General features: G+C 44.8%; 1 protein-coding gene across 4 annotated transcripts in view; it reads right to left on the bottom strand.

The window, feature by feature from the left end:
• Positions 1-25205, bottom strand: part of LOC115457896 (acetolactate synthase-like protein) — a 226003-nt gene that overhangs the window by 179795 nt on the left and 21003 nt on the right. For all 4 annotated transcript variants that reach the window (XM_030187572.1, XM_030187574.1, XM_030187573.1 and 1 more), the window contains 2 exons: positions 22716-22917; positions 6581-6708 (listed from right to left, as the gene is read on the bottom strand). In XM_030187572.1, the coding sequence (XP_030043432.1) occupies positions 6581-6708; positions 22716-22917 (330 nt within the window). The remainder of the gene's footprint in view (positions 1-6580; positions 6709-22715; positions 22918-25205) is intronic.

Here is a 25205-nt window from a genome sequence, read left to right as displayed (position 1 = left end):
AAGGCTGGCATCCGTCATGACTACCACCCAATTGGGAGATGCCAGAGAAACACCCTCCTGCAAATTGGCTGTCCGGAGACTGTCCCTGGCCGGCTCAACCAAGGAAGGCGTCGGTGATAATCCAGCGACGTCAGCGACCATCTGCTCAAAAGGAAATTCTGAAGAGGCCGCATGTGAGCCCTTGCCCATAGAATGACCTCCAAGGTCGCCGTCATGGAACCGAGGAGTTGAACATAGTCCCACACTCGGGGAGCGCAACGACTCAATAAGATCCGTACCTGAGAAAGCAATTTGATCCTTCGCTCCTCGGGGGAGAAACACCTTCCCCCGCTTTGTATCAAATTGCACTCCAAGATACTCCAGACTCTGAGTAGGAACCAGATGACTCTTGTCCATACTGACCACCCAACCTAAGGATTGCAACACCGCAATCACTCGGTCGGTGACCACTTGACTCTCCTTTGCTGTCGTCACCTGAATCAGCCAGTTGTCAAGATATGGATGCACTTGAATCCCTTCCTTCCGCAGGAACGCTGCCACACCACCACCATGACCTTGGAAAAAGTGCATGGGGCAGTGGCCATTCCGGATAGAAGGGCTCGAAACTGGAAGTGCTAACCCAGCACCACAAATCTGAGAAATCTCTGATGGGGCTGCCAAATGGGAATGTGCAGGTAAGCTTCCCTCAAATCGAGAGCCGTCAAAAACTCGCCTGGTTGAACAGCAGCAATCTGAGGAAAGGGGGCGTAGGAGGAGTAGGCTCTTGAACAACACTAGTAGGCAACGTAGGTTAGGAACAATCTCTTTATTTAAATATACGCTCGACTCAACACAGCCGTGTTTCGGCGCTACAGACGCCTTCTTCAGGAGTCTATGAAATAAAACCAAACAATGGTAATAAAACAAACATGCAAAACAAAAGTAAAAAGTATAAAACGTTAAATGTGTGATGAACATAAATTACATATAAAATTTAAAATAAAAATTTTTTTAATAAAAAAATTTATATAAAAAAATGTATTGTAGAAATGCTAGAATATATATATAAAAATACATACACGTAAAAATACATATACTCATACTATATAGTTTTCAAATAATAATACTTAAATTATTAAAAAATATTAGATTATATATAACATACAATAAAGGTGTTGTATATTACCAAAGAAGGATGATATCTAAAAACTAGCAGAAAAAACATTAAAAAAAAAGTATAACAAAAAAAACTCAAAATACAGTGAAATAAATAAATAAAACACACTTAAAATCAATTAGAAAATAATATATGATATATAATGTAACCATATAAGTCAAGTATCATAGATAAACTGACCTTGTGATATATATACGAATATTAAGCTCAAAAGAATGAAAGCAAGGCTTCTGCTACAATTGTAATCTATAGATAAAGCAGAAAACGCTCAGTTATTTATGGCAAACAGCAGGCATAAAGAATCAGTTATTTATGGCAACATAGCAGGCATAAGAATATGTTTCAGATATATGCATATACAATATATATTTTTATATATATAAAGGGATGTATATGCATATATCTGAAAATCAATGCATAAAAAGTTTAGTATCAAACAAATCTGCGCACATCCTATCCCAAATACACCAATATTTCAAAAAATATCTCAAGAAAAAATATATAATATGCAATATATTGTATCAGGGCACAAATGTTGAAAAAAGCTAATTTGTAAAAATTAATGCATAATTTAGTAAGAACACAGGGCCTCCGTTATTCTGTGCTCAGAAAAGATATAAATATAATAAAATAAAAGAGTCTGTGATGCAAATACCCAAAATCTATATTCTGGCCCACTATAGAAGAAACAGAGAAAGCCGACCACTGATCTGCTCTCCTCCCAAGTGGACCTGCGCCCCATCATTGGCGGCCCAAGAAGGAGCCCCCTGACAAGAGGGGGGTCCAGCCGGACGCTTCTCGTTGCGAAAGGAAGAACGCTGCCCAAAACGAGGACGCTGAAAGGCTGCATTGGACCGCCCCCAGGTGATACCGCCGTGTCTCTCTGAAACGTGACCTCAAGGCTCCCTGCCTGGAAGTAGACTTGGGTCTATCCTCCAGAAGACGCTGAGATTTGGAATCCCCCAAATCTTTAACAATCTTTTCTAAGTCTTCCTCAAAAAGCAATTTCCCTCGGAAAGGCAATTTAATGAGCCGTTGCTTAGAGGTCATATCCGCGTCCCAATGACAGAGTCACAGAAGACGCCGAGAGGAAACGGTCAAGGCCATGAGTTTGGCCAAAGCACGGACCAAATCATACAACGCATCCGCCAAGTACGCCAGACCAATATCCATCAGCGACATCTAAGGAGTTCCCGGCATATCAGACTCCTTAATCGAATCCATGACAGAATGTAGCCAACTGAGACAAGCTCTAGCCGCATAAGAACTACAAACAGAAGCTTGAAGTGTCAAAGCGGCCACCTCAATGGCACGTTTTAAAGAGGCCTCTAGCCATCTGTCTTGCATATCCTTAAGTGCCACACCACCTTCCACTGGAAGAGTAGTCTTCTTAGTGACCGCCGTCACCAGGGCATCCACCCTAGGTAGAGCAAACTGCTCTAAACGGTCCGCTGAAACTGGATACAGCTTGGCCATAGCCCTGGCTACTTTCAGCCCCCATCCGCCCACTGGTTGTCTGGTACTAGCCTTCTTGGGGTTGACCGCCTGAGAAGCCGCAACCTCAGGGTCCTCTATATTCAGGGCTTCCAGCGCCTGAGAGATAAAGGAGGACAACTCCTCCTTATGGAAAATCCTCACGGCGGACACCGCCCTCCACGTCCTCTACCCCCGTCTGCTCCGAGAGAGCCACCACGGAGGCAGCTGCAGGCGACTGTGTGCAGGACCCCTCCTCAGACCCCCAAAAAGCCTAGGCTTTTTAAGGGAGGAGAAATCCTCTGGGAAAAACCCAAAATCTCTTGGTTGCCCCCAGACCCCTGAGAGGATCAAAGGCCGAAGCTGTCGCAGCCAAGTGAGGGGGGGGGGGGGTGGGGCAAGGCCAATTTCCATAAAACGCCTGATGGAGTAGCAAAATGAGTGGAGGAGTGGCCTAGTGGTTAGGGTGGTGAACTTTGGTCCTGGGGAACTGAGTTCGATTCCCAGCACAGGCAGCTCCTTCTGACTCTGGGCAAGTCACTTAACCCTGCATTGCCCACCGCATGAGCCTGCCATGAGTGGGAAAGCGCGGGGTACAAATGTAACTACAAAAAAATAAATAAACAAACTCTGGCGAAAACCCCTCCCTCGCAACGGAGGAGGTCGCAGCCATGGCACCTGCACCACTGCCCACAGCCCCCCCCCCCCCCCCCTTACCAGCGAAGAAGAAGCTTTGCCCAAAACCGCTACTGGAGCCGGCTCCGAGACCAATTGCAAAATGGCACGAGAATCGCCAGACTCCGGGTGGGAAAGCACGCTCTTGGGGGAGAGGCCACCACTGCGTCGAGTCCCGCCAAATCAGCGCACTCCGCTGACAGTAGCCGAAGAAAAAAATTCTCCGACTCCACTTCGAGGCAGGCTCAGATAAGCAGGCAACAGAAAACAGGACTCGGACAGCAGTAACACAAACCTGCTCTCAGCCAAAACACACTACCCTTGCTTCTCTGTTTCTCTTTTAAATAAATTCTATGGTTCTCTTTTTTTTTTTTTTAGTGAGGAGGTAGAAACAAACAGGGAAGGAAAGGAACAGCAAAAGCCTGTTCAGAGGGAATTTGAGGTGCAGCAGGGACCCAGCAACTGAGAATGCTGCCAAAGGGGACACCACCAGTCCGCCACCCCCGCTTCAAACTGGCCACCGGCCCAGGAGCATCCTCGGAGGCCTTGGGCCCAAGGAGCTAGAGAAAAGCCGTCCACCACCTACTGAGATAGAGACATACTAACTGAGGAAGGAGCTGGCCGTCTGGCATCACTGCCTTTAGTCTGTTTATCTCTATCTCTACCTGCTGGTAGGCGGACTTAACCCACTAGTTCCTGGATTCATCTGCTGCAAGTGACAAGGAACTGAATATTGTCTGCATAAAAACGAACACTGAAACCCAAATCCTGAATTAAAAAAGCTTAGGGGCAACCCAGAACTACTGCCAGCCCAACACAGGTGCCGGCAGTAGTTTCATCCCCAGCGCGTCCCATTTCTGGAAGTAGCGGAAATATTTAAAAACTATTTCCGCAGAGGGGGTTACCCAATGCCCGGTTACCATCGAGTTAATGTGGGAACCCTTACCACCACCTCGATGGGTAGCGGTAAGTGCTCCCCCTCCAGAACTTACAGCACGACCATTTTTTTTGCCCTTTTTACCCGCTGTGGTAAAAAGGGCCATGGAACACGGCAAAATGGCTGCTGTCACTAGCACAGGGCCCCATTTACTGCAGTTTAGTAAGAGGGCCCTTATGGGAGCCAAGAAAAACATTAAATAAAATAGGGGCTAGCCCAAAGCCTTGTGGGCACACCAAATACATAAGACCAATTTATCAAGCTGTGATCATTAATGACCACCCAAAATTAACGTTTCAAAAATACGATCTAAAACAATTAGGAGCTAGCCCCGAAAGCCCTGTCTACTCTTGCCTATTCAACAACATATGGAGGAATATTTTCAAAGCACTTAGATTTACAAAGTTACTTTCTAAGTCTAAGTGCTTTGAAAATGAGACCCATGGTCTATTACATCAAAGCCTACTGTTAGGTCTAGTTGAATAATCAATCTCTCTCTACAACTTTTCTTGTGAGTCAATACTTTATCCAAGTTTAACCTGTAGGGATTCTGTACTATGTCTGACCCTAAACTGTCTGGCATGAAAAACATTAGTACTTTCCCAGAATGGTCTCGCAATATATTAATGTGACTTCCCTTATTCTTCCTCCTATATAAGAGCATACTTGCCCAGGGCCGGTTTTAGGCCCCTCCCCCATTAAAAGCCATAATTTATCAGAATTTAAAAGGAGGTTTGGAACCCAACCTCACCCCATACCTTGATGTGCATCCAGCACGTTTCAGTAGAGAGTGACAGACAGCGGCAGCGATTTTCATATTCCGTCAGCTGCCGAGCCCAGAGCTTCCTCGCTGCTGCACCCCCTTAAGGACGCAGTAAGTGACATCAAAAGACGGCGGGATGAAGCAGCAAGGAAGCTCTGGGCTCTGCAGTTGACGGGATATGAAAATCGCTGCCGCTGTCTGCAGCTCTCTACTGAAACGTGGATGCACATTAAAGGTACAGAGCAGGGAGGTGTTCCAAGACAGGAGGACAGATGTGCCAGAAATGCTGGGCCCCTGGGAGAGCGGGGCCCTGTGCAACCGCCCCTGCCTAAGACCGGCAATGTACTTGCCATAGAATGAACCCCTCCTCAGTTGCAGTAGTGAGAAACTCCCATCATTGAAGCAGTTCCAACTCCCTCTTCCCCTTATCAGATTTATTCCCTGCTCTCTTCCCCCTTTTCAGATTTATTGCGCTCTCTCTTTCCCTTATCAGATTTATTCCCCTGCTATCTCTCTTCCCCCTTATCAGATTTATTCCCCTGCTCTCTCTTCCCTCTTATCAGATTTATTCCCCTGCTCTCTATCTGTAGCAGTACGATCTGCTCCTCACTCACCTGAAAAGCAACTGCTTGTCCTGGGATTTGTATGGAGGGTTGCCACGATTTTGGTTTCTGCCAGGTACTTGTGACCTGGCTTGGCCAGTGTTTGGAAAACAAGATACCGGGCTAGATGGACCATTGATCTGACCCAGTATGGCTACTCTTATGTTCTTATGGCTCACCTCTCTTCCTCCCATGCAGAAATGTGATCAACCCCGTTTCCCGTACATGTAACAGTATTGCTCCCTTATTCTCACCTACAGTAATCTCTCTCCATCACATGCAGCAGTGTGACCTTTCCCTCTTAACTCACCACCATAGCATAGCATTCACTTTTCTTTCATACTTGGATCTTATTTTACTTTTTGCAATTTGTTGCATATTGCTACCTTATGCTTTGGATTTTTTGTTGTATTGATTAAGCTTTTATAAATCTACTGGTTTTGTATTACCTGCCTAGCTCCCATGATTATGGTTATAATATAAAGCTAATCTAACCTTCTGGCTTCCCTCCTCTCATATGAAGAATTAAGTCCCCCCCTCATTTGCACATTAATAGCAATATGGCCCCCTTCTCTCCCCCCCCTTGCAGCAATGTTACCCCAAGCCCTTATTTCATTACCTTACAAGCAGCAAAATAATCCCCTCCCTCTACCTCACTGTAGTAATATGAATACCTTTTACCTGCAGCAGTGTGACCATCTCCCCACCCCTTCATCTACAGCACTATGACCCTTTTGCCTCTTCCCCAGGAATGTGATCACCATGCTCACATCAATCAATGTGATCCCTTACCTTCCCCCCTTTTTCATTTGCAGCAATCTGACCCCTTATTTCACTCATTCACAGTAGTGTGGCTTAATTCTGTTCCTTAATTTAGCAGTACAATAAAATTCTACTCTGTGATCTATTGCAGTGAGAAACTCCCTTGCCTGTCACCTGCAGCTATGCTGCTCAATTCCCCTTCTTTCTCTCACCTGTAGAAGGGTAGCACTTGATCCTCCAATCAGTAGTACTGGAGACTCAGCCATCTGTGCGTTCTTTATCGCTGTCACAGTATTTGTTAACCCAGGTCCAGCTGTTACTGCAGCCACTCCTATGGTACCTGAAAAATAAAGCAGTATTGGAGATAAGTTTACATGGGAGTTCGGCACAATTTTCAGTAGCCTAAATATACAAAAAAAAAAAAAAAAAAAAAACACACTCCAAAAACCCCTTGTTTCCGTGGGTATATTTATGCATATATAAGATGCATAAATATACCCGCGGAAACAAGGGGTTTTTGGAGTGGGGGGGGGGGGGGGGGGTAGTGTAGGGGGAACAATCTTAAGGATTTATGAATATAAATATTTCATAAATGCATGCAAATAAGTATTATTCTGTGTGGAGGAGTGGCCTAGTGGTTAGGGTGGTGGACTTTGGTCCTGAGGAACTGAGTTCGATTCCCACTTCAGGCACAGGCAGCTCCTTGTAACTCTGGGCAAGTCACTTAACCCTCCATTGCCCCAGGTACAAATAAGTACCTGTATCCAATATGTAAGCCGCATTGAGCCTGCCATGAGTGGGAAAGCGTGGGGTACAAATGTAACAAAATAAAATAAAAAAAATTTTAAGGGTAAAATTCTGAATGTACAGTATATTTAGCTATATAGCAATGTGATTTTCAACATCAAATTTGTGAATGTGTTTTATGTTTGCATACCAGATTAGTTTCATGTGTCTTCTTGATTAAGCACCTAAGTACATAAGTAATGCCACACTGGGAAAGACCAAGGGTCCATCGAGCCCAGCATCCTGTCCACGATAGCTGCCAATCCAGGCCAAGGGCACCTGGCAAGCTTCCCAAACATACAAACATTCTATACATGTTATTCCTGGAATTGGGCCTCTTTTACAAAGCCACGCTACTGATTCTCAGTGTGGCAGATGAGTGGAAGCCCATTCAATTTCTATTGGCTTCCTTTCATTTGCTGTGAGGGAATCACTAGCGCAGCTTTGCAAAGAAGCCCCTTGTGCCTTGCTTGTGTACTTAACAGAGAAATTTTCTAAAACTATTACCCGGGTAAGAAAATTTTTTTAATTGCTTACACGTAAAGTGGTTAAAAGTACATAGAAACATGACTGCCTATAAGGGCTAAATGGACAATCCAGTCTGCCCTTCCTCAGTACCCACTAATTCCTCCTTTTCCTAAGGGATCCCACGTGCCTGCCCCACGCTTTCTCCACGACATCCACCAGGAGGCCATTCCACGCATCCTATCACCCTTTCCTGAAAGAGTATGTCTTAGATTCCTCAAGCTATTTCCGCTTAACTTCATCCTATGCCTCTCATTCCAGAGCTTTCCTTCATTTGAAAGGATCCTGTACATTAATCCTCACTGAGGAATTTAAATGTCTCATATCTCCTCTCTCCTGGGCCTATCACTATATGTTTTATGACTGAGACTGCTTACCAATTTGGTAGCCGCCCTCTGGACAGACTCCATTCCTGTTTATATCTTTACGTAGGTGCGGTCTCCAGAACTGGCACACCGTACTCTAAATGGGGCCTCACCAGAGACTTATATGGGGCACTATCACCCTCTTTTTTCCTACTGGTCATCCCTCTCCTTATGCACCCAAGCATCCTCCTGGCTTTGACCGTCGCCTTTTCTCTCTGTTTGGCCACCTTAAGGTTATCAGACACAATCACTACGCCAGTTCTGCTCTTTTTTTCGTTCACAGAAGCACTTCATCCCCTATATTGTATCATGCCCTTGGATTCTTGTAACCCAGGACATGACCCTGCATTTCTTTTTCTTTAAACTGTTATTTTTATTGACAGGAGAAGATGCAAAGAATAACAGAAACAGGCAACGAGAGCCACAGTCTTATCCAAACAGTACAAATATAATAATAAAATGTGAAACAATGAGATGAAGACCAACTCGTACAAATACCAAAGCCATCGTTGCCAAAGTGTTACAATCATGTCAAACTCTCCCCACTCTTTTTTCCTTTTTGACAACGAAGCGGCTTATAAAACCCCACCCTTACGCCCTTCCCTTCCTCCCCCACCTCCCTTCCCCTGAGGCTGAACTGCAACTCCTGTCAGTAAAGCCACACCTTATTATTAGCTAGCTACGACAAGCATTCATGGCATTTCTGCCAAATGCTAACATAGGCTTGGACACGCTTTCAAGAAGGATCCGAAGACCCCTCCCTCTCCCATGTACCCATTTGTAACCATACTTGCATGCCACTTAGCGAGGGGGGGGGGGAAGAGTCCTGTCCACCCAATGCTGCAGGATAACTTTCCTAGCCAGCACCAAAGCCAGTAGAATGAACTGCATTTCGGAGAGGTCCTGTGCCGTGAGGTCTAAATCTGACCCCATGAGCAGGATCCCGTAGGACCTTCCAATGAGGAAATGAGAACCTCCTCCAAGACAAGCCAGGACTCCCCGCCAAAAATCCGTAAGAGAGGGCATTCTAAAAAGTGATACACCAGGGTACCCCTCCCGCATTTACATTTGTCACAATCCTCAGAGTTCCATAGACCCTACTCATAACTCCTTACCCCTACTCCTAGTGAGATACCCTTATGTAAGATTTTAAGTTGATTTCATGAACTCCTACGTCTGGAGTGATTAAATGCTAGTAGGAAACAGCGCGAAAGTTCCTGCACCGTTACCTCACCCCCCCAACATCGCACCCCATTGTCTCGTGAGCTGCACAAAGAGAGGGGAAGGACGCCACGCCTTTCCCATACGGTACCATTTAGAAAGTCTGTGTTCACTGGTCATCTGCATGAAGGCCTGTCCAACGCTGTGAAAAAGGGGGGGGGGCTTCTGATCAGGGCCCCTCAATGCATGGATATAATGTCATAATTTGCATACAGGAAAAGGAGGAATTTCCGAGGAAGGTACCAGAAATCCCAGCACTGTGCGAAGGCCTGGACACCGACCCACCATCCACCTCTGACAACTGCCCTACATACGACACCCCTGCCATGACCATGATACAAATGCGACCTACCCTGACCTGCAGGAAAGTTCGGATTGTCTCAAATTTCCAAAAAAGGGGACGGTCCCACTGCTCCCCCCAAGTGGGCCCTCCACCACTCCCAGGCCAACTTAACTAGGTCACAGGAGTGGGGACAGTTTGATTTGTGTCCCCCTAGAATGGGAGAGCATTAGAAACTGAAAAAGGGGAGAAGCCTATCTCTCAGGACGCCTCGAGGGGGCAAATGCAAACTGCCCAGTGTGTAGTTCGTGGATCCAGCGTAGGATCACTGCAACGTTATAGAATCTGAGATCGGGTAAATTAACTCCCCCTTCCAACCGTCTCGAGTCAGTTTATTATATCCAATTCGAGCATGGTGCACCCCCCACATAAATGAAGAGATTATCCCACTGTACATTTTTTCATACTTACGTTTAACCCAAAGTGGCATCATTTGGAGGGGGTACAAAACCTTAGGCAGTTTTAACTAATGCCACCCTTCCCAGAAACAAAATAGGAAAATCTTTCCAACGGCGACAAACTATCACGTATTGCCTCTAGTTTCTCCCAACGTTCTTCCTAGACATGATAATTTGGTCCAAGTGTAGAAAATGCCTAAATATTTCAAAGGGCCTGAGGTCTAAGCTAAGGGGAAATCAGATAAGCACTTACATGCACAGTTGGTAGAAAGCGCCATTGCCTCTGACTTTTCAGAGTTAATCTTAGTCCAGAGAAGGCCCCAACACTTCTGAATAATATCAATACGCACAGGGATCCCCCAGATGCCTGGCCCAAGAATATTAGCATGTCATCCGCTAATAGGTTAATTTTATGCTCTTGGGCTCACAAGACCGTTGAATCTTACTAGCCAGAGCTCAAGGGATAGAACAAATAACATGGGGGATTGAGGGTACCCCTGTCTTGCTCCCCGCTCCAGCGCAAAAGAATCAGTTTAAGTCTCCGTTGACAAGAATTTGTGCCGTGGGTGTGCTGTATAGGCTCTTACCTGTTTAAAAACTCCCCAAAGATGCCAAACTGCGGTAGAACCCAAAAAGATGATCCCATAGAATTTATCGAAAGCTTTTCCCGCATCTAGGCTCACAATATCATCTCCAGGTTTGCACAAGATATGCACAAAAGGGTTCTCCGAGCCATTTTCCTGTCACGGTAGCAGCTAACAGTTATTTATAATGAGCTAATTAGTATTATATGTACATGCAGGGCTGATGCACAGCCGTTTTCTGACCCCATGCACTGTGGAAAACCTAACGGGAGGTCTGCACCTCTCGTTGGGGCTGCTGTGCGCGGGGACCCATGCAGAGGAGGATGCCCATTGCAAAAATTGGAAGAAAAAATAAACGTCAAGTGCTCGTCAGGGATGTTCTTTCAAGTGCCTAACACTTGGACGTCCTTCACTCAAAAAAAAAAAAAAGGCCATCCCTGATGAGCACTTGGACGTTTTTTTTTTCCTTCCGATTTTGTGATGGGCATCCTTCTCTTGGACATGTTTTTTCTACGACTAAGGTGCCCGAAATGACCACTGCCGGAGAGAATCGGGGATCGGGACGTGCAAGGACGTCCAAATCAAAAACTGTCACTTACTGCCCTTAACTCAATATTCACAGAGCTGCACATCCTAGCTCTGCACCATGATTCGGCTCTCTACAAACTTGAGCAACCACAATGCTGGAAGTTTGAGAAGTCTTGGGTTCACTTTCAAGTCCAGTGAGACTTCATAAACTTCCTGCATGATGTGGCTCAAGTTTATAGAGAGCTGAAACACACTGCAGAGCTGGGAGACTTTGTTTGTGAGGCAGCTCTGATAAAGAAGAAAAAGAAAAAAAGAATTTAGGGTATGAAATCCCACACGCCAGACTGCAACCTGGTACCTGGGATTTGTAGAGCCCTGATACAACCCCCATGCACTTTTGCTGAGAGTGTTCCAAGTGTATAATATGCTTAACAGGTGGGAAAATGCTTTTTAAAATTACACCCATTATATGAAGACAGCCCTGGAGGCAGGAAATGCAAATCACATGCATTGTTTGTGGTTTGAAAACTATGACATTTTACATGGAAACATTTCACATAGAGAAAGATGGTGCTACATTTATTCAGGTATGTTTTCCACAGTTTTCAAAGAAAAATTGTACTTTTATTCTGGGAACTAGTGCAAAGTTCGCAGGTAGAAGTGCTCACAGACTTTGCACAAAAAATTCCAGTAACCTATGGAACGCTGTAAGTCTAAGTGCATTGAGAATGAGCCCCATAGTAACACAGTAGATGACGACAAAGACCTATACAGTCCATCAAATCTGTCCAAGATAAACTCATTGCATAACGTATGATGTGATAATACATATGTATATACTTGAACTTGATATGTCCTAGCCCATTTTCAGGGCACAGACTGCAGAAGTCTTAAGTACCTGAATATATGTAAACCACTTTGAATGTAGTTGCAAAAACCTCAGAAGGCGATATATCAAGTCCCTTTCCCAGAAACTGACTAAGCTTGTTTAGTTCCTGCCTTCTATACAGGATTCCTTTGTGTTTATCCCATGCATTTCATCTCCACCACCTCCCACAGGAGGGCATTCCATGTATCTATGGAAATTCAGGATCCCTTGTGCAATCAGATCAAGGAATTCTTCCACAGATGATGTGGAAGGTGCTCAGTATACCATGAACAGCAAAACTGGTCTCCTCTCCTCTAGCTGGATATAGTTTACTAGTAAAAAAGGCCCGTTTCAATCAGAAATGAAACGGGCGTTAGCAAGGTTTTCCTCGGAGTATATGTTTGAGAGAGAGAGTGTGTGTGTGAGAGATGGAGTGTGTGTGTCAGAGAAAGAGAGAGAGACAGAGTGAGTGAGTGTGTGTGTGTGTGAGTGTGTGTGTGTGACAGAGTTGGAGTATGATAGACAGAATGTCAGAGAGAGTGTAGCAGAGTTTAAAAAGGGGTTGGACGGTTTCCTAAAGGACAAGTCCATAAACCGCTACTAAATGGACTTGGGAAAAATCCACAATTCCAGGAATAACACGTATAGAATGTTTGTACGTTTGGGAAGCTTGCCAGGTGCCCTTGGCCTGGATTGGCCGCTGTCGTGGACAGGATGCTGGGCTCAATGGACCCATGGTCTTTTCCCAGTATGGCATTACTTATGTACTTATGAGAGAGAGTGAGTGAGTGTTTGCCCCACCCCGTCTCTCTTAGGGCCCGCCCCCCACCCCCCTCTCTCTCTCAGGGCCCTCCTCCTCCCCCCTTTATGGTCTGCGGACCCCCTTCCGCCCCCACCTCTCTGGTCTCAGGACCCCCCCTTCCCTGCCCCCCCTCTCCAGTCATCCATGTCCAGCGACCCTCCTCTCCCCCTGCCCCCCATGCAGCCACCCATGTACTGCGACCCTCCTCTCCCCCTGCCCCTTCTACAGCCACCCAAGTCCAACGACCCTGCTCTTTCACCTGCCCCCCTCCAGCCACCCAGGTTGTCACCCCAATCCTCTCGCACCCGCTAAGTGGAGTGCCGTCCATCTTGGCAGAGCCGGCGCTCTGGAAGCCGCCCTGATTCCTCTGTGCCCCGCGAAGTGGAGCGCCGGCCATCTTGAGCCGGCGCTCCAGAAGCCGCCCCGATCTTCTCTTTCTGACCACAAGATTCCTCGCAGCCGGGCTCCTCCTCCTCAGACAGGCCAGCCAACTGGAGGCTCCCCTTGCCAGCTGGCTGCTGGAGCCCTCACCCACCTCCTTCTCTGCATAACGGCAACGGTGACGTCAGCCTGACTTTGGAGCCTAGCTCAGCAACTCCGAAGGAGGCACGGACACAGGCAGCTACTTTAGAACGTTGGAGGTGAGAATTATTATATAGGATTAATCTTAGAGTGGAGGAGTAGCCTAGTGGTTAGTGCAGCAGGCTTTTTCCTGGGGAACTGGGTTTCAATTCCCACTGCAGCTCCTCATGACTCTGAGAAAGTCCCTTAACCCTCCATTGCCCAAGGTACATATAAATACCATAATGTAAACCGCTTTGAATGTAGTTGCAAAAATCACAGAAAGGCAGTATATCAAGTCCCATTCCCTTTCCCTCTTCCAGAAATTTGCACACTTTATGGCTTCTTGACTTCCTGGACCTTGGAAATATTCGAGCACACTGACAAAGGAGTGAGTCCTTTTGGGCTGAATTTGGACTGAAATAGTAACAGCCTCTTCGTCTAGTAGTCTTTGGTGAGTAGAGTATGTCAAGTATTGATATGATTACTGGTAAGGGGCAATATGGTCCTCTATTGAGTTTAAGGAATTGTAGACAATCCAATCCTGGTCCAAACTTCATGTTTTCACTATGTACCATCTATTAGACCTATCCAGAGACCTACTCAGTCACCCTGCGTATTGGTCTTCTTACTGCTTTATCAGTCAGGAGTAAAACCATGTTAATTTATAACTTAGTACATCAAATTGTCCTTGCAATATTATACACATAACCAAAACATGGTTAGTTAATTCTGATACTGTTATGGTGAAACAAAAGTTGCCCTCCGACCCCTGGTAGCCTATTGGCTGTATATCATGCTGTTTTTGTCTTTTACTGAAATTGCCTACTATTACAGGCAATATCTGCTGATATTTTAGTCCTGTCTTTTGTGCTGTATATTGTCCTCCGAGACTTATAATCTTATTCCTTTTCTTTAGTGAGTCTATTTTGTCTCTTTCTTTTAATTAGATAATTAAGCGACTTTAATTTTACATTTGACTTGCTCTCCTCTTTCTACCATTGATAATTTCTGTAGCTACACACACAGTAGGTCACGTATTGGATATGATTTTTTTTTTGCCAAGGAATTAAAAAGAGAGGACTGCCCCCCCAACCTGTGGTTGTACCACTGACCTGGCCAAATCATATACTAATTTGGATTATTTGAGTGCACAATATCACCACATTCTCTAAAGACTATTCATCAGTTCAATCAGAGACCACACACACTGACATTTAGCTATTATCATTGTCTGTTGATGATGCATTAGCACCTTGGAAAGGGACTTTACTTGAGAGTCTGGATCAGATTGCTCCAATGAGAACCTTGAGTTCCTTGCAGAACTGAAGCAATGAAAAATCTTTCCTTCAGGAATTTAGGCAATCTGAAAGGGTCTGGAGAAAGCTATTTGAGTGACCACCTGGAATCCTACAACTTCCACCAATGTCAATAACCCTCTCCTCAAGTCACTTCACTGGCTCCCTATCCATTTCCGCATACAGTTCCAACTCCTCTTACTGACTTACAAGTGCATTCTTGAATATAAACAAACGTTTATTTCGTTAAAAATGTATCCCAGCTTACAAAAAACATATGTAATAGAGGTTGTTGCAGACAGAGCAGGCATTCACAGAGCACATGACAAAGGCAGGGAAGAAGGGGGGAGGAGAGGAACAGAAGTTAGATTGGAGACATCACGGTGTGACCTACACAAATAGGATGAAAGCTGATGTGGAGGACCATGATTGGGAGGAGTGGCCTTGTGGTTAGGGTGGTGGACTTTGGTCCTGGGGAACTGAGGAACTGAGTTCGATTCCCACTTCAGGCACAGACAGCTCCTTGTGACTCTGGGCAAGTCACTTAACCCTCCATTGCCCCATGTAAGCCGCATTGAGCCTGCCATGAGTGGGAAAGCGCGAGGTACAAATGTAACAAAAAAATATATATATATATCCCCAGCGAAGAGCAGGAGAAGGAGCAAGAGAGTACGAAGAAGAGTAGGAGAGGCATGACGGACAGCGACAAGGGCGAGATATACTCAGGTAGAATGGAGATGGTTGAAAGGTTGAGAGCTGAGAAGAAGGGAGAAGACAAAAGAGATGGTGAGGTGATGAAAGCAGAAAGTGAGCAATGTGTTCCTTCTGTATATAGTGGTTTCAGATGGAGAAAGATTAGGAAGGGACAGTACCAAGAACAGAAAAGTGTACTGGAGACATAAGTAGTAACTGGGAGAAAATATAAAGTGTATAGAGAAAATACTTCGGCGCGGGACCTCCTCCCTTTTCTATCCAAGATACTTCAACGTGTTGTTCACTGCCGTTGTCTTGACTTTCTTTCATCTCAAACTACTCTTAATCCACTTCAATCTGGCTTTTGCCCTCTTCATTCCACTGAAACAGCACTTGCCTAAAGTTTCTAATGACCTGTTCCTGGCCAGATCCAAAGGTCTCATTCTATCATCATCCTTCTCGATCTATCTGCTGCTTTTGACACTGTTGATCACCACCTACTCCTTGATACGCTGTCCTCACTTGGATTTCAGGGCTCTGCTTTTTCCTGGTTTTCTTCTTATCTCTCCCATCGTACTTTGTGTATACGCTGTTGCATCCTCCTCCACTTCTAGCCCACTATTAGTTGGTGTAACAGGGATCTGTCCTGGGACCTCTTCTTTTCTCCATCTATACCTCTTCCCTTGGCACTCTGATCTCATCCCATGGTTTTCAGAATCACCTTTATGCTCCACATCAGAATTTCAGCAGGCATCCAGGCCAAAGTATCAGGCTGCCTGGATGTCTCACCGCCATCTGAAACTAAACATGACCAAGACTGAGCTTATCATCTTTCCCCTAAACCAACCTCTCTTCCCCCATTCTCTATCTCTGTGGATAACACTCTCATCCTCCCTATTTCATCAGCTCGTAACCTTGGGGTCACCTTCGACTCCTCTCTTTCCTTCTCTGCACATATTCAACAGACTACTAAAACCTGTCGTTTCTTTCTCTATAATCACCAAAATTCATCCTTTCCTTTCTGAGCGCAACACCAGAACCCTTTATCCACACTCTCACCACCTCTCACTAAGACTATTGCACTTATTTATTTATTTGTATTTGCTCTCACTTTTTCAGCAGTAGCTCTAGGTGAGTTACATTCGGGTACAATGGATATTTCTCTGTCCCTGGAGGGCTCACAACCTAAATTTGTACCCGAGGCAATGGAGGGTTAAGTGACTTGCCCAAGATCACAAGGAGCAGCGGTGGGATTAAAACCGACCACCTCTGGATGTCAAGACTGGTGCTCTAACCAATAGGCCACTCCTCCACTCCACTTGCTTCTCACAGGTCTCCCTCTAAGCTATCTCTCTCCCCTTCAATCTGTTCAAACTTCTGCTGCACAACTTATATTCCCCCAGTGTCAATATGGTCATATTAGCCCTCACATCAAGTCACTTCACTGGCTCCCTATCTGTTTCCGCATACAGTTCAAACTCCTCTTATTGACTTACAAGTGCATTCACTCTGAAGCTCCTCAGTACCTCTCCACTCTTATCTCTCCCTACGCTCCTCTCCGGGAACTCCGTTCACTGGGTAATCTCTCATATCTACATCCTTTCCTCCACTGCTAACTCCAGACTCTGTTCCTTTATCTTGCTGCACCATATACCAGGAATAGACTTCCTGAGCCAGTACGTCAAGCTTCACCTCTGGTCATCTTCAAGTCTAGGCTAAAGCCCACCTTTTTGATGCTGCTTTTAACTCCTATCCCTTACTCACTTGTTTAGTACCTATGTTTTATCATTCCCACCTTAGTAATTCCCTTATACCTTATTTGTCCTGTTTGTCTGTCCTAATTAGATTGCTGTGTCAAGCAGAGACCGTCTCTTCATGTTCAGAGTACAGCGCAGCGTATGTCTAGTAGTGCTATGGAAATGATTAGTAGTAGTATAGTAGTAGGTTCCTGAAGACAGGGGGGATGGGCTTGGGGTATCTGGAACCATTAAAAAAGTCAATCTTGTGGCAAATACCAAGTCTGAAGTGGTATCCAATTTTTATTAAAATTGAGAACTCAGGAACCTCCTGTCATCTGTTCCTATCTTCTGGAAAATGGTATGCATATATTGAACCATATATATAACCTGCAATGTCTGCAGACAGCATTGCACTAAGTTGTTGGGGTCTTTACCAAGAGGCATATTGGAAACCGCCCTTTTAAATCGTTGACTCAAATACCACTGAAGAAAAGGACACTGGACCTTATTAAAACCAGGTACAGGCTGATTTTTCCATCTTTTGTGATACTGGATGAATGTTTAGTGGAGTGTCACATATGAAGCTGCTGCTCTTGTAAGAGGCCATGGATCAGTATAGTTACAGGGGCTTTAGGCAAAAGCATGGATTAATGAAGCAAAGCCAATCTATTACATTTCTTTGAGGGAGTGAACAAACATGCAGATAAAGATTGAGCCGGTCAATATTGTGTTACCTGTATTTTCAAAGGCGTTGAGAAAGTACCTCAAGAAAGACTCCAGAGGAAATTAGAGAGTCATGGGATAGGAGGCAGTGTCCTATTGTGGATTAAAAACTGGTTAGAAGATAGAAAACAGTATTCTCAATGGAGAAGGGTAGGTCCCAGGGGTCTGTGCTGGGACCACTGCCTTTTAACATATTTACAAATGATCTAGAGATGGATTAACTAGTGAGGTAATTAAATTTGCTGATGACACAAAGTTATTCCAAGGTGTTAAATCGCAAGAGGATTGTGAAAAATTATAAAAGGACCTTACGAGACTGGGAATCTAAATGGCAGATGACATTTAATGTGAGCAAGTGCAAAGTGATGCATGTGGAAAGAGGAATCCAAATTACAGCTACGTAATGCAAAGTTCCATGTTAAGGGTCACCGACCAGGAAATGGATCAAGGTGTCATCGTTGATGATACGTTGAAGCCCTCTGCTCAGTGTGCAGCAACAGCTAAGAAAGCAAATAGAATATTAGGTATTATTAGGAAAGGAATGGAAAACAAAAATGAGGACATTATAATGCCTTTGTATCGATCCATGGTGGGATCACACCTCGAATATTGTGTTCAATTCTGGTCACTGAAGCTCAAAAAAAAAAAAAAAAAACAGTGGAACTAGAAAATGATAAGGGGATGGGATGACTCCCCTATGAGGAAAAGCTAAAGCGGCTAGGGCTCTTCAGCTTGGAGAAAAGACGGCTGAGAGGTCTATAAAATAACGAGTGGATTGGAACTTGTTTACTCTTTCCAAAATACTAGGGGGTACGCAATTAAGATAGAAAGTAGATTTAAAGCAAATCTGAGAAAACCTTTCTTCTCTCAACATGTAATTAAACTCTGGAATTCGTTGTCAGAGAATGTAGTAAAAGCGGTTAGCTTTAGTGGGTTTTAAAAAAAAAGGTTTGGATGACTTCCTAAAGGAAAAGACCATAAACCATTATTAAAATGGACTTGGGGAAAACTTCACTGCTTATTTCAAGCAGCATAAAATGTATTGTAATTTTGGGCTCTTGCCAGGTACTTGTGACCTGGATTGGTGTCACGGAACCAGGATGGTGAGCCCTTAGGCTGCAGCAGACAAGCCCTCTGGGGAGGCGTAGAGCAGAAGTGAACCAGGCACTGAATACAAACAGAATACCAAACATGGGCAATAGAGCAAGCAACAAGCCACCACCAGAAAAGGGAGATAGACCATTCAGGTGGACCTCACTGCCAATCCGGAACCCACTCATATAGAGTCCAAGCGTACGGGCCTCACAGCCGAACTGGAACCGAATAATATCAGAGGGAAGGGGAAAGAAACAGAACTCAATCTCTTGAGCAAGTACTACTCAAGCAGTGCACACACACTGCACTAAACAGAGCCACAAACAAGGGGTCAGAAGACCCTACACAGAGGCACTAAAAACTGAAGGGGAAAAGACAACCCCACTTAGACTCACATGGAAAAAAAACATAAGTAAAAGATAAGAAAACCACACAGGAAGGCAGCACAGGACTGGGCTTAGAACCCCAGCTATAAATGAATAGTCCTAACCAAGTCAAACAGACATCACACAGAGAGATAGCTCAGGGTTGGGCTAGCAGTCACAGCAAACAGAAGAACCACCTACTCAAACAGAATCAAACAGAGAGAATGCACAGGACTGTGCTAGCAGACACAGCTAAACGGACCAACAGCCCATTCGTGCCACACAGAGAGACCGCTCAAGGCTGCACTGGTAGTCACAGCGAACAGAAAAAGCCATCCACTCAAAACACAACCAGAAACCTCACAGAGAGAGAACTCAAACAGAAAGCACACGGGGAACTCTCAAGACAAGGCCACACAAAGGAAACTCATGGCTATGCCATACAGAACTCAAGGAAAAGGGAAGCCAACTATAGGAATACACTCTAAGCAGTACCATACAGCACTCAGGGAAAAGGGAAGCCACTCATAAGAATACACTCTAGGCTATGCCACGCAGCACTCAAGGGTAAAGGGGAGCCACTCAAAAGAAAACACAAGGCTGTGCCACACAGCACTCAAGGGAAAAGGGAAGCCACTCATAAGAATACACAAGTCTGTGCCACACAGCACTCAAGGGAAAAGGGAAGCCACACATAATACACAAGGCTGTGCCACAGAATAAAATAACAGACACTAGAGACAAAAGCAAGCAAACAAGGAAAGCTGCCTTTACATACACAAATCAGATAAGGAGCAAAGCTCATAAGAATCAGGAGACAGACCCAGCAGACTAAGCGTTAAAACATGGTAAAGGGAAGAACTGCTTCTAAAACACATCAGAAAGAAGCAGGGCTTACACTAGTCAAAGGTTTAAAGCAAACAAAGGAAAAAACAACAATGTTCTTACCAGAAATTAGCCAGAAAAGGAAGGGAAAAGCAGGTAGAGACAGAGTACACCCAGCTGCACAGGAGTAAGGTAATCAGGGAAGCAGCTAGGCTGTGGAAGCAAAGTAATCAAGAAAAGCAGCTGGGCTGACAACAACCGGCTCTCTGAAAAGTGAAAGGTAACAAGGGAAACCACACAAGGAAACAAAACAGGTTTAAGCTAGAGAGCCTAGAAACAGACAAGTAATCCATACAGGTTTAAACCAGAACACACAAAAAAACAGAAGAGGGCTTTGCTTGAAAGCAAACCTAACAGGAAGGTAATCCATACAGATTCAAACCAAAACCACTCACACAGGGCTCAGGGCTGTGCCCAAAGACACAGATCAACAAGAAGACCAGTTCCCTCAGAATCAAACAACATTACAACAAGAAAAAGGAAAATAGACTTGTTGCAAAGGCAACGCAGAAGAGCCCCCTGGGTCCTTATAAAGGAGTAGGCTGATGATGTCACAAGTACGAAATGAAGCAGAAGCAGGAAGACCAAGGCGAGACTTGGCTAACAGGAAGAACAACAGGGAAAAAAAAGGCAAACTGGAGAGGTCACAGAGCTAGATACAGAGAAACAGTAGGTCTGCACATAAGGGCATGGCCACAACCGTGACACTGTCGGGAATAGGATGCTGGACCTGATGGACCTTTGGTCTGTCCCAGTATGGCAATACTTACATACTTAAGATATCCAAATTCAATTCTGCTTCCTGCTGTAGTGGGAAGGGAACCTATGTCTTCATAAGGAGACTCAATTCACACAGGAGAAGGAGATGGATAGAAGGAAATTCCAGTATAGTACTCCTGCGTCTCTAAGAAGGATTTCAAAAGAAGAAACTCCAGATCTGGGTAGTCTTCTAAGGCACTGTGAGAGCTCCAAGCATGGCAAAGAGGAAGGGGAATAGAAGCACTACTGTGGAGTTTAGAATCTGTGCAGAGTAAGGTTCGTGGATTGAAACTGCATTCAACTGATACTGAATAAATGGCACTCTTTACAGGAGCCCTTAAAATGGTACCTGATCAAAATAGCCCGAACAAAAGGGTCCAAACACAAAATAGCCCCGACAAAAAAGTCCACAACAAATCAGCCCCTGTCAAAAGGGCCTCCCCCCCCCCCCCAATAAAATACATCTGGGACTGGCCAAAGCAGCTTGTTGACGCTGCCGGCAGCCCACAAAAATGTTGATCACTGGGCAGGGGGGTAGGGCAAGAGAGATACCGGACCACGCAGGGCAGCCAGGAGGAAGAGGGAGACATGCATTTCCAGACCATGGGATGGGGAGGAAGGGAGAGAGATGCCAGAATTCAGGGAGTGCAGAGAGAAAGATGCTGCACTGGAGAGGGAGTTGAAGAGAGCTCAGATGAGGGAGTGGGTAATAAAAGAGGAGAAGAGATGCTGGACCGCCAGAGACAGGGAGACAGCATTTTTACTATACTTCTTAGTTTAGTTAAAGGTTAGTTTGTTACAAGGGTTATTTTATTACAGGGGCTATTTTGACAAGGATCATCAACGACGACACCTAGATCCCTTTCTTGGTCTGTGACTCCTAACGTGGAACCTTGCATGACGTAGCTATAATTCAGGTTCCACTTTCCCACATGCATCACTTTGCATTTGCTCACATTAAACATCATCTGCCATTTCGACGCCCAGTCTCCCAGTCTCATAAGGTCCTCTTGTAATTTTTCACAATCCTCCTCTGATTTAACGACTTTGAATAACTTTGTGTCATCAGCAAATGTAATTACCTCACTAGTTACTCCCATCTCTAGGTCATTTATAAATATCTTAAAAAGCAGTGGTCCCAGCACAGACCCCTGGGAACCCCACTAACTACCGTCCTCCATTGAGAATACTGACCATTTAACCCTACTCTCTGTTTTCTATCTTTTAATCCACAATAGAACACTACCTCCTATCCCATGACTCTCCAATTTCCTCTGCAGTCTTTCATGAGGTACTTTGTCAAACGGCTTCTGAAAATCCAGATACACAATATCAACCAGCTCACCTTTATCCACATGTTTGTTCACCCCTTCAAAGAAATGTAGTAGATTGGTTAGGCAAGATTTCTCTTCACTAAATCCATGTTGACTTTGTCTCATTAATCCATGCTTTTGAATATGCTCTGTAATTTTGTTCTTTATAATAGTCTCTACCCTTTTGCCCGGCATCGGCATGTTCATAACTAGTTTTGCTCAGGGATAGCTGTTCTGAATAGTGCCACTGGATGGTATCACCCACTTATGTGCTTGCTTGTCAACAGAAAAGTTTGTTTTCTTTCTCTCTTTACAGAATGTGATTCTCATTGCCTGGTAAGTCTGACCATATCCTAAATCTTATTATAAGGTTATCAGTGTGACTGCCCTGCCCTGTTGTACCCTTATCTTATGTGCTTACAAATCTGAACCTTTGTTTACACCTCATTATTTGATTTAGCATTTAACCCTCACCACAAAATCAATAGCGATCAGGTACCTGAAAGTCTGGCAACTGCATCGGCTGCAAAGACAGCTGTAGCCTCATGCCGTGTGTCAACAACACGGATTCCCAGCTTTTCACAAGCCACCAGAATAGGTGAGATATGGCCTCCCACAAGGGTGAACAGGAATCGGACTTTATGGGCTTGTAGTACCTCTGCCACAAGCTCACCACCATAGCGAGGGCTCTGTGCTTCTACCTGGAAAAAGAAAAAGAAAAAAAATCCAAACTCTGCACTTAGAGATTTTTAAAAAATTAAGGGGGACCAAAGCATTCTCCTCAAACACAATGACAAGCAAGTTTTCCACAAATCAAGATAGGCCTGCAGTGCTCTCTTCACCAGGTTAAAATTTAAGATAAGAAGAAAGGGGTGTGTGGGTGCTATTGGTGGGGAAAGGCTCTCTGGGGTAAATTATATTTATATGTGAATGTTAATACTAAGCTTGATTTTGATTTGTTTCTGCCTTTTTTTTTTAACAAAAGAAGCATGCAAATGGATTAATGTAAACCAGTCCCCATGCAGTTTTTCTAATGCAACCTGTGAGTCATATTGGGTTTTTTAAAACTGTATCTATTGCTTTCCTTGTGGATTAATTTTATTTTGGTATCTTGATTTTTTTTCCTGATGGGTTAATTTATTAATAAAAATAGAACAAAAAATGAGACTAATTTTAAGACAATGCTAGTATAGTCAGGCAGAGGCACAGCTAGGACTGAATGGGCCCTGGGCAGAAAAATTAAGATGGGCCCCTATAATACCATATTGCCCAAGGCAGTGGAAGCAAGCAGCAGGTCCCCCTCAGAGCTCCAGTCATGGAGTGGAGGTGAGCTGTGAGGGTATCTCCGAGTGAGATGTCTGCAGTGGGAGAGTAGGGACTTGTATGTGTTAAGGGTGCTGTAGGGGTATGATGTGTGGGATTGTGTGCATGTAGGGAGGAAAGTCAGTTGTAGATGTGATGTCTGGGGCAGTGGCATTGACAAAGGGCAGATGAGTGCAATTGTGTGCCAAGCGCAAAGAAGAGGGGTGTTGGTTGTATAGTGAAGGAGTGTTTGAGAGGGGTATTTGGTCTGATAAGAGCTTCTGTGGCAGTGGGAATGTGGGCGGGGGTTCTAAGATAGGTCTACAGGGAGGGTTCAGGGACTAATCCCTCCTTTCTCCACTTCCTCTGAGCAAAAAGCAGTTTCTGCCTTCCCTCCCCCCCCCCCCCCCCCCCCCCCAATTATTTTCAGGGATCTCAGTCCAGAGGACTGAAGCCTAGAATTGTGATCCTAAATCACAATTGTTTTGCCCCATCATCCAATAACATATATGTTATTTCTAATAGTGCTACTGGTGTGTGCAGTACTATAAAACATGCAGGTCCCCATGCCTGCAGCTGTTGTAACCACCAGCCTCTTTTACAGTTAGAGCTAAATTATTCCTGAGGAAATTCTGTGCAATATATTTTTAAACTCTATGATATTCTGCAGATTTGATTAAATCATGTAACACTGAAATTACTGTAATTTATAATTTGATACAGAAGAATTATTAACCTCTCTTTACCACATCACTCTCACCCTGCTGTTTCTACCCAATCCATCTCTCAAACTGGGATCCCCTTTGACATGAACCTCTCTTGAGATTTCCCGGAGATCAATCCCCTGACCTCCAGCATGCCTGCTTCACTCGACAACTTTTCAATTTTCTGTTCACCTCCAGCTTTCTCTCCCCTTCCCTAACCCTCTTTAACCCAGTTCTCTGACCCCTCCCCTAGGTTTGTTCTCCCTAGCAAGACTCCCAGCTTTCTTGTTATACAACCCCTCAAGGCTTCAGCCCCTCCCCAGCTGTTTTCTACCATCTCCTCCCCCCCTGCCCAAAGCATTGACTCTGAAATCTACTATCTTACTCCCCTCTGCACTTTGTCTCTGATTGTTCCACCAGGCTCCAACAGACCTCCCTTGTTATGTTTGGTCTGTGCGAAACTCATCCACTGCAACCTCTTCCCTTCCATACACAATTCATTCTTCAGCGCAAGAGGCCAACCATGCATATGCCACCTCCCTTCAGTCATGTGGGCCAAGCATGTTTTTGCAGTGTCCCTTCAGCCCATCCAGCTGCCCATTCCCTTTATGATATGGGCAATAATCCTGCAGGTAAGCAGCAGAAGTCACCATTTCCCCGTACTGAAATCTGAGAAAAAAATTCAGATTTCTGTGCAGCACAGGAATTCCCCCAGAACATAAGAGTAGCCATACTGGATCAGACCAATGGTCCATTTAGCCCAGTATCCTGTTTTCCAAACAGTGGCCAAGCCAAGTCACAAGTACCTGGCAGAAACCCAAATCCTGGCAACACTCCATACTACAAATCCCAGAGCAAGCAGTTGCTTCCTATGTCTGTCTCAATAGCAGACTATGGACTTTTCCTCCAGGAATTTGGCCAAACCTTTTTTAAACCCAGATACGCTAATCGCTGTTACCACCTCCTCTGCATGTTCCAGAGCT

The sequence above is a fragment of the Microcaecilia unicolor genome, chromosome 14 (assembly GCF_901765095.1).
Source record: "Microcaecilia unicolor chromosome 14, aMicUni1.1, whole genome shotgun sequence".
Lineage (NCBI taxonomy): Eukaryota > Metazoa > Chordata > Amphibia > Gymnophiona > Siphonopidae > Microcaecilia > Microcaecilia unicolor.
Note: the sequence above shows the minus strand (reverse complement) of the source record. Positions and strands in the feature narration are given on the sequence as shown.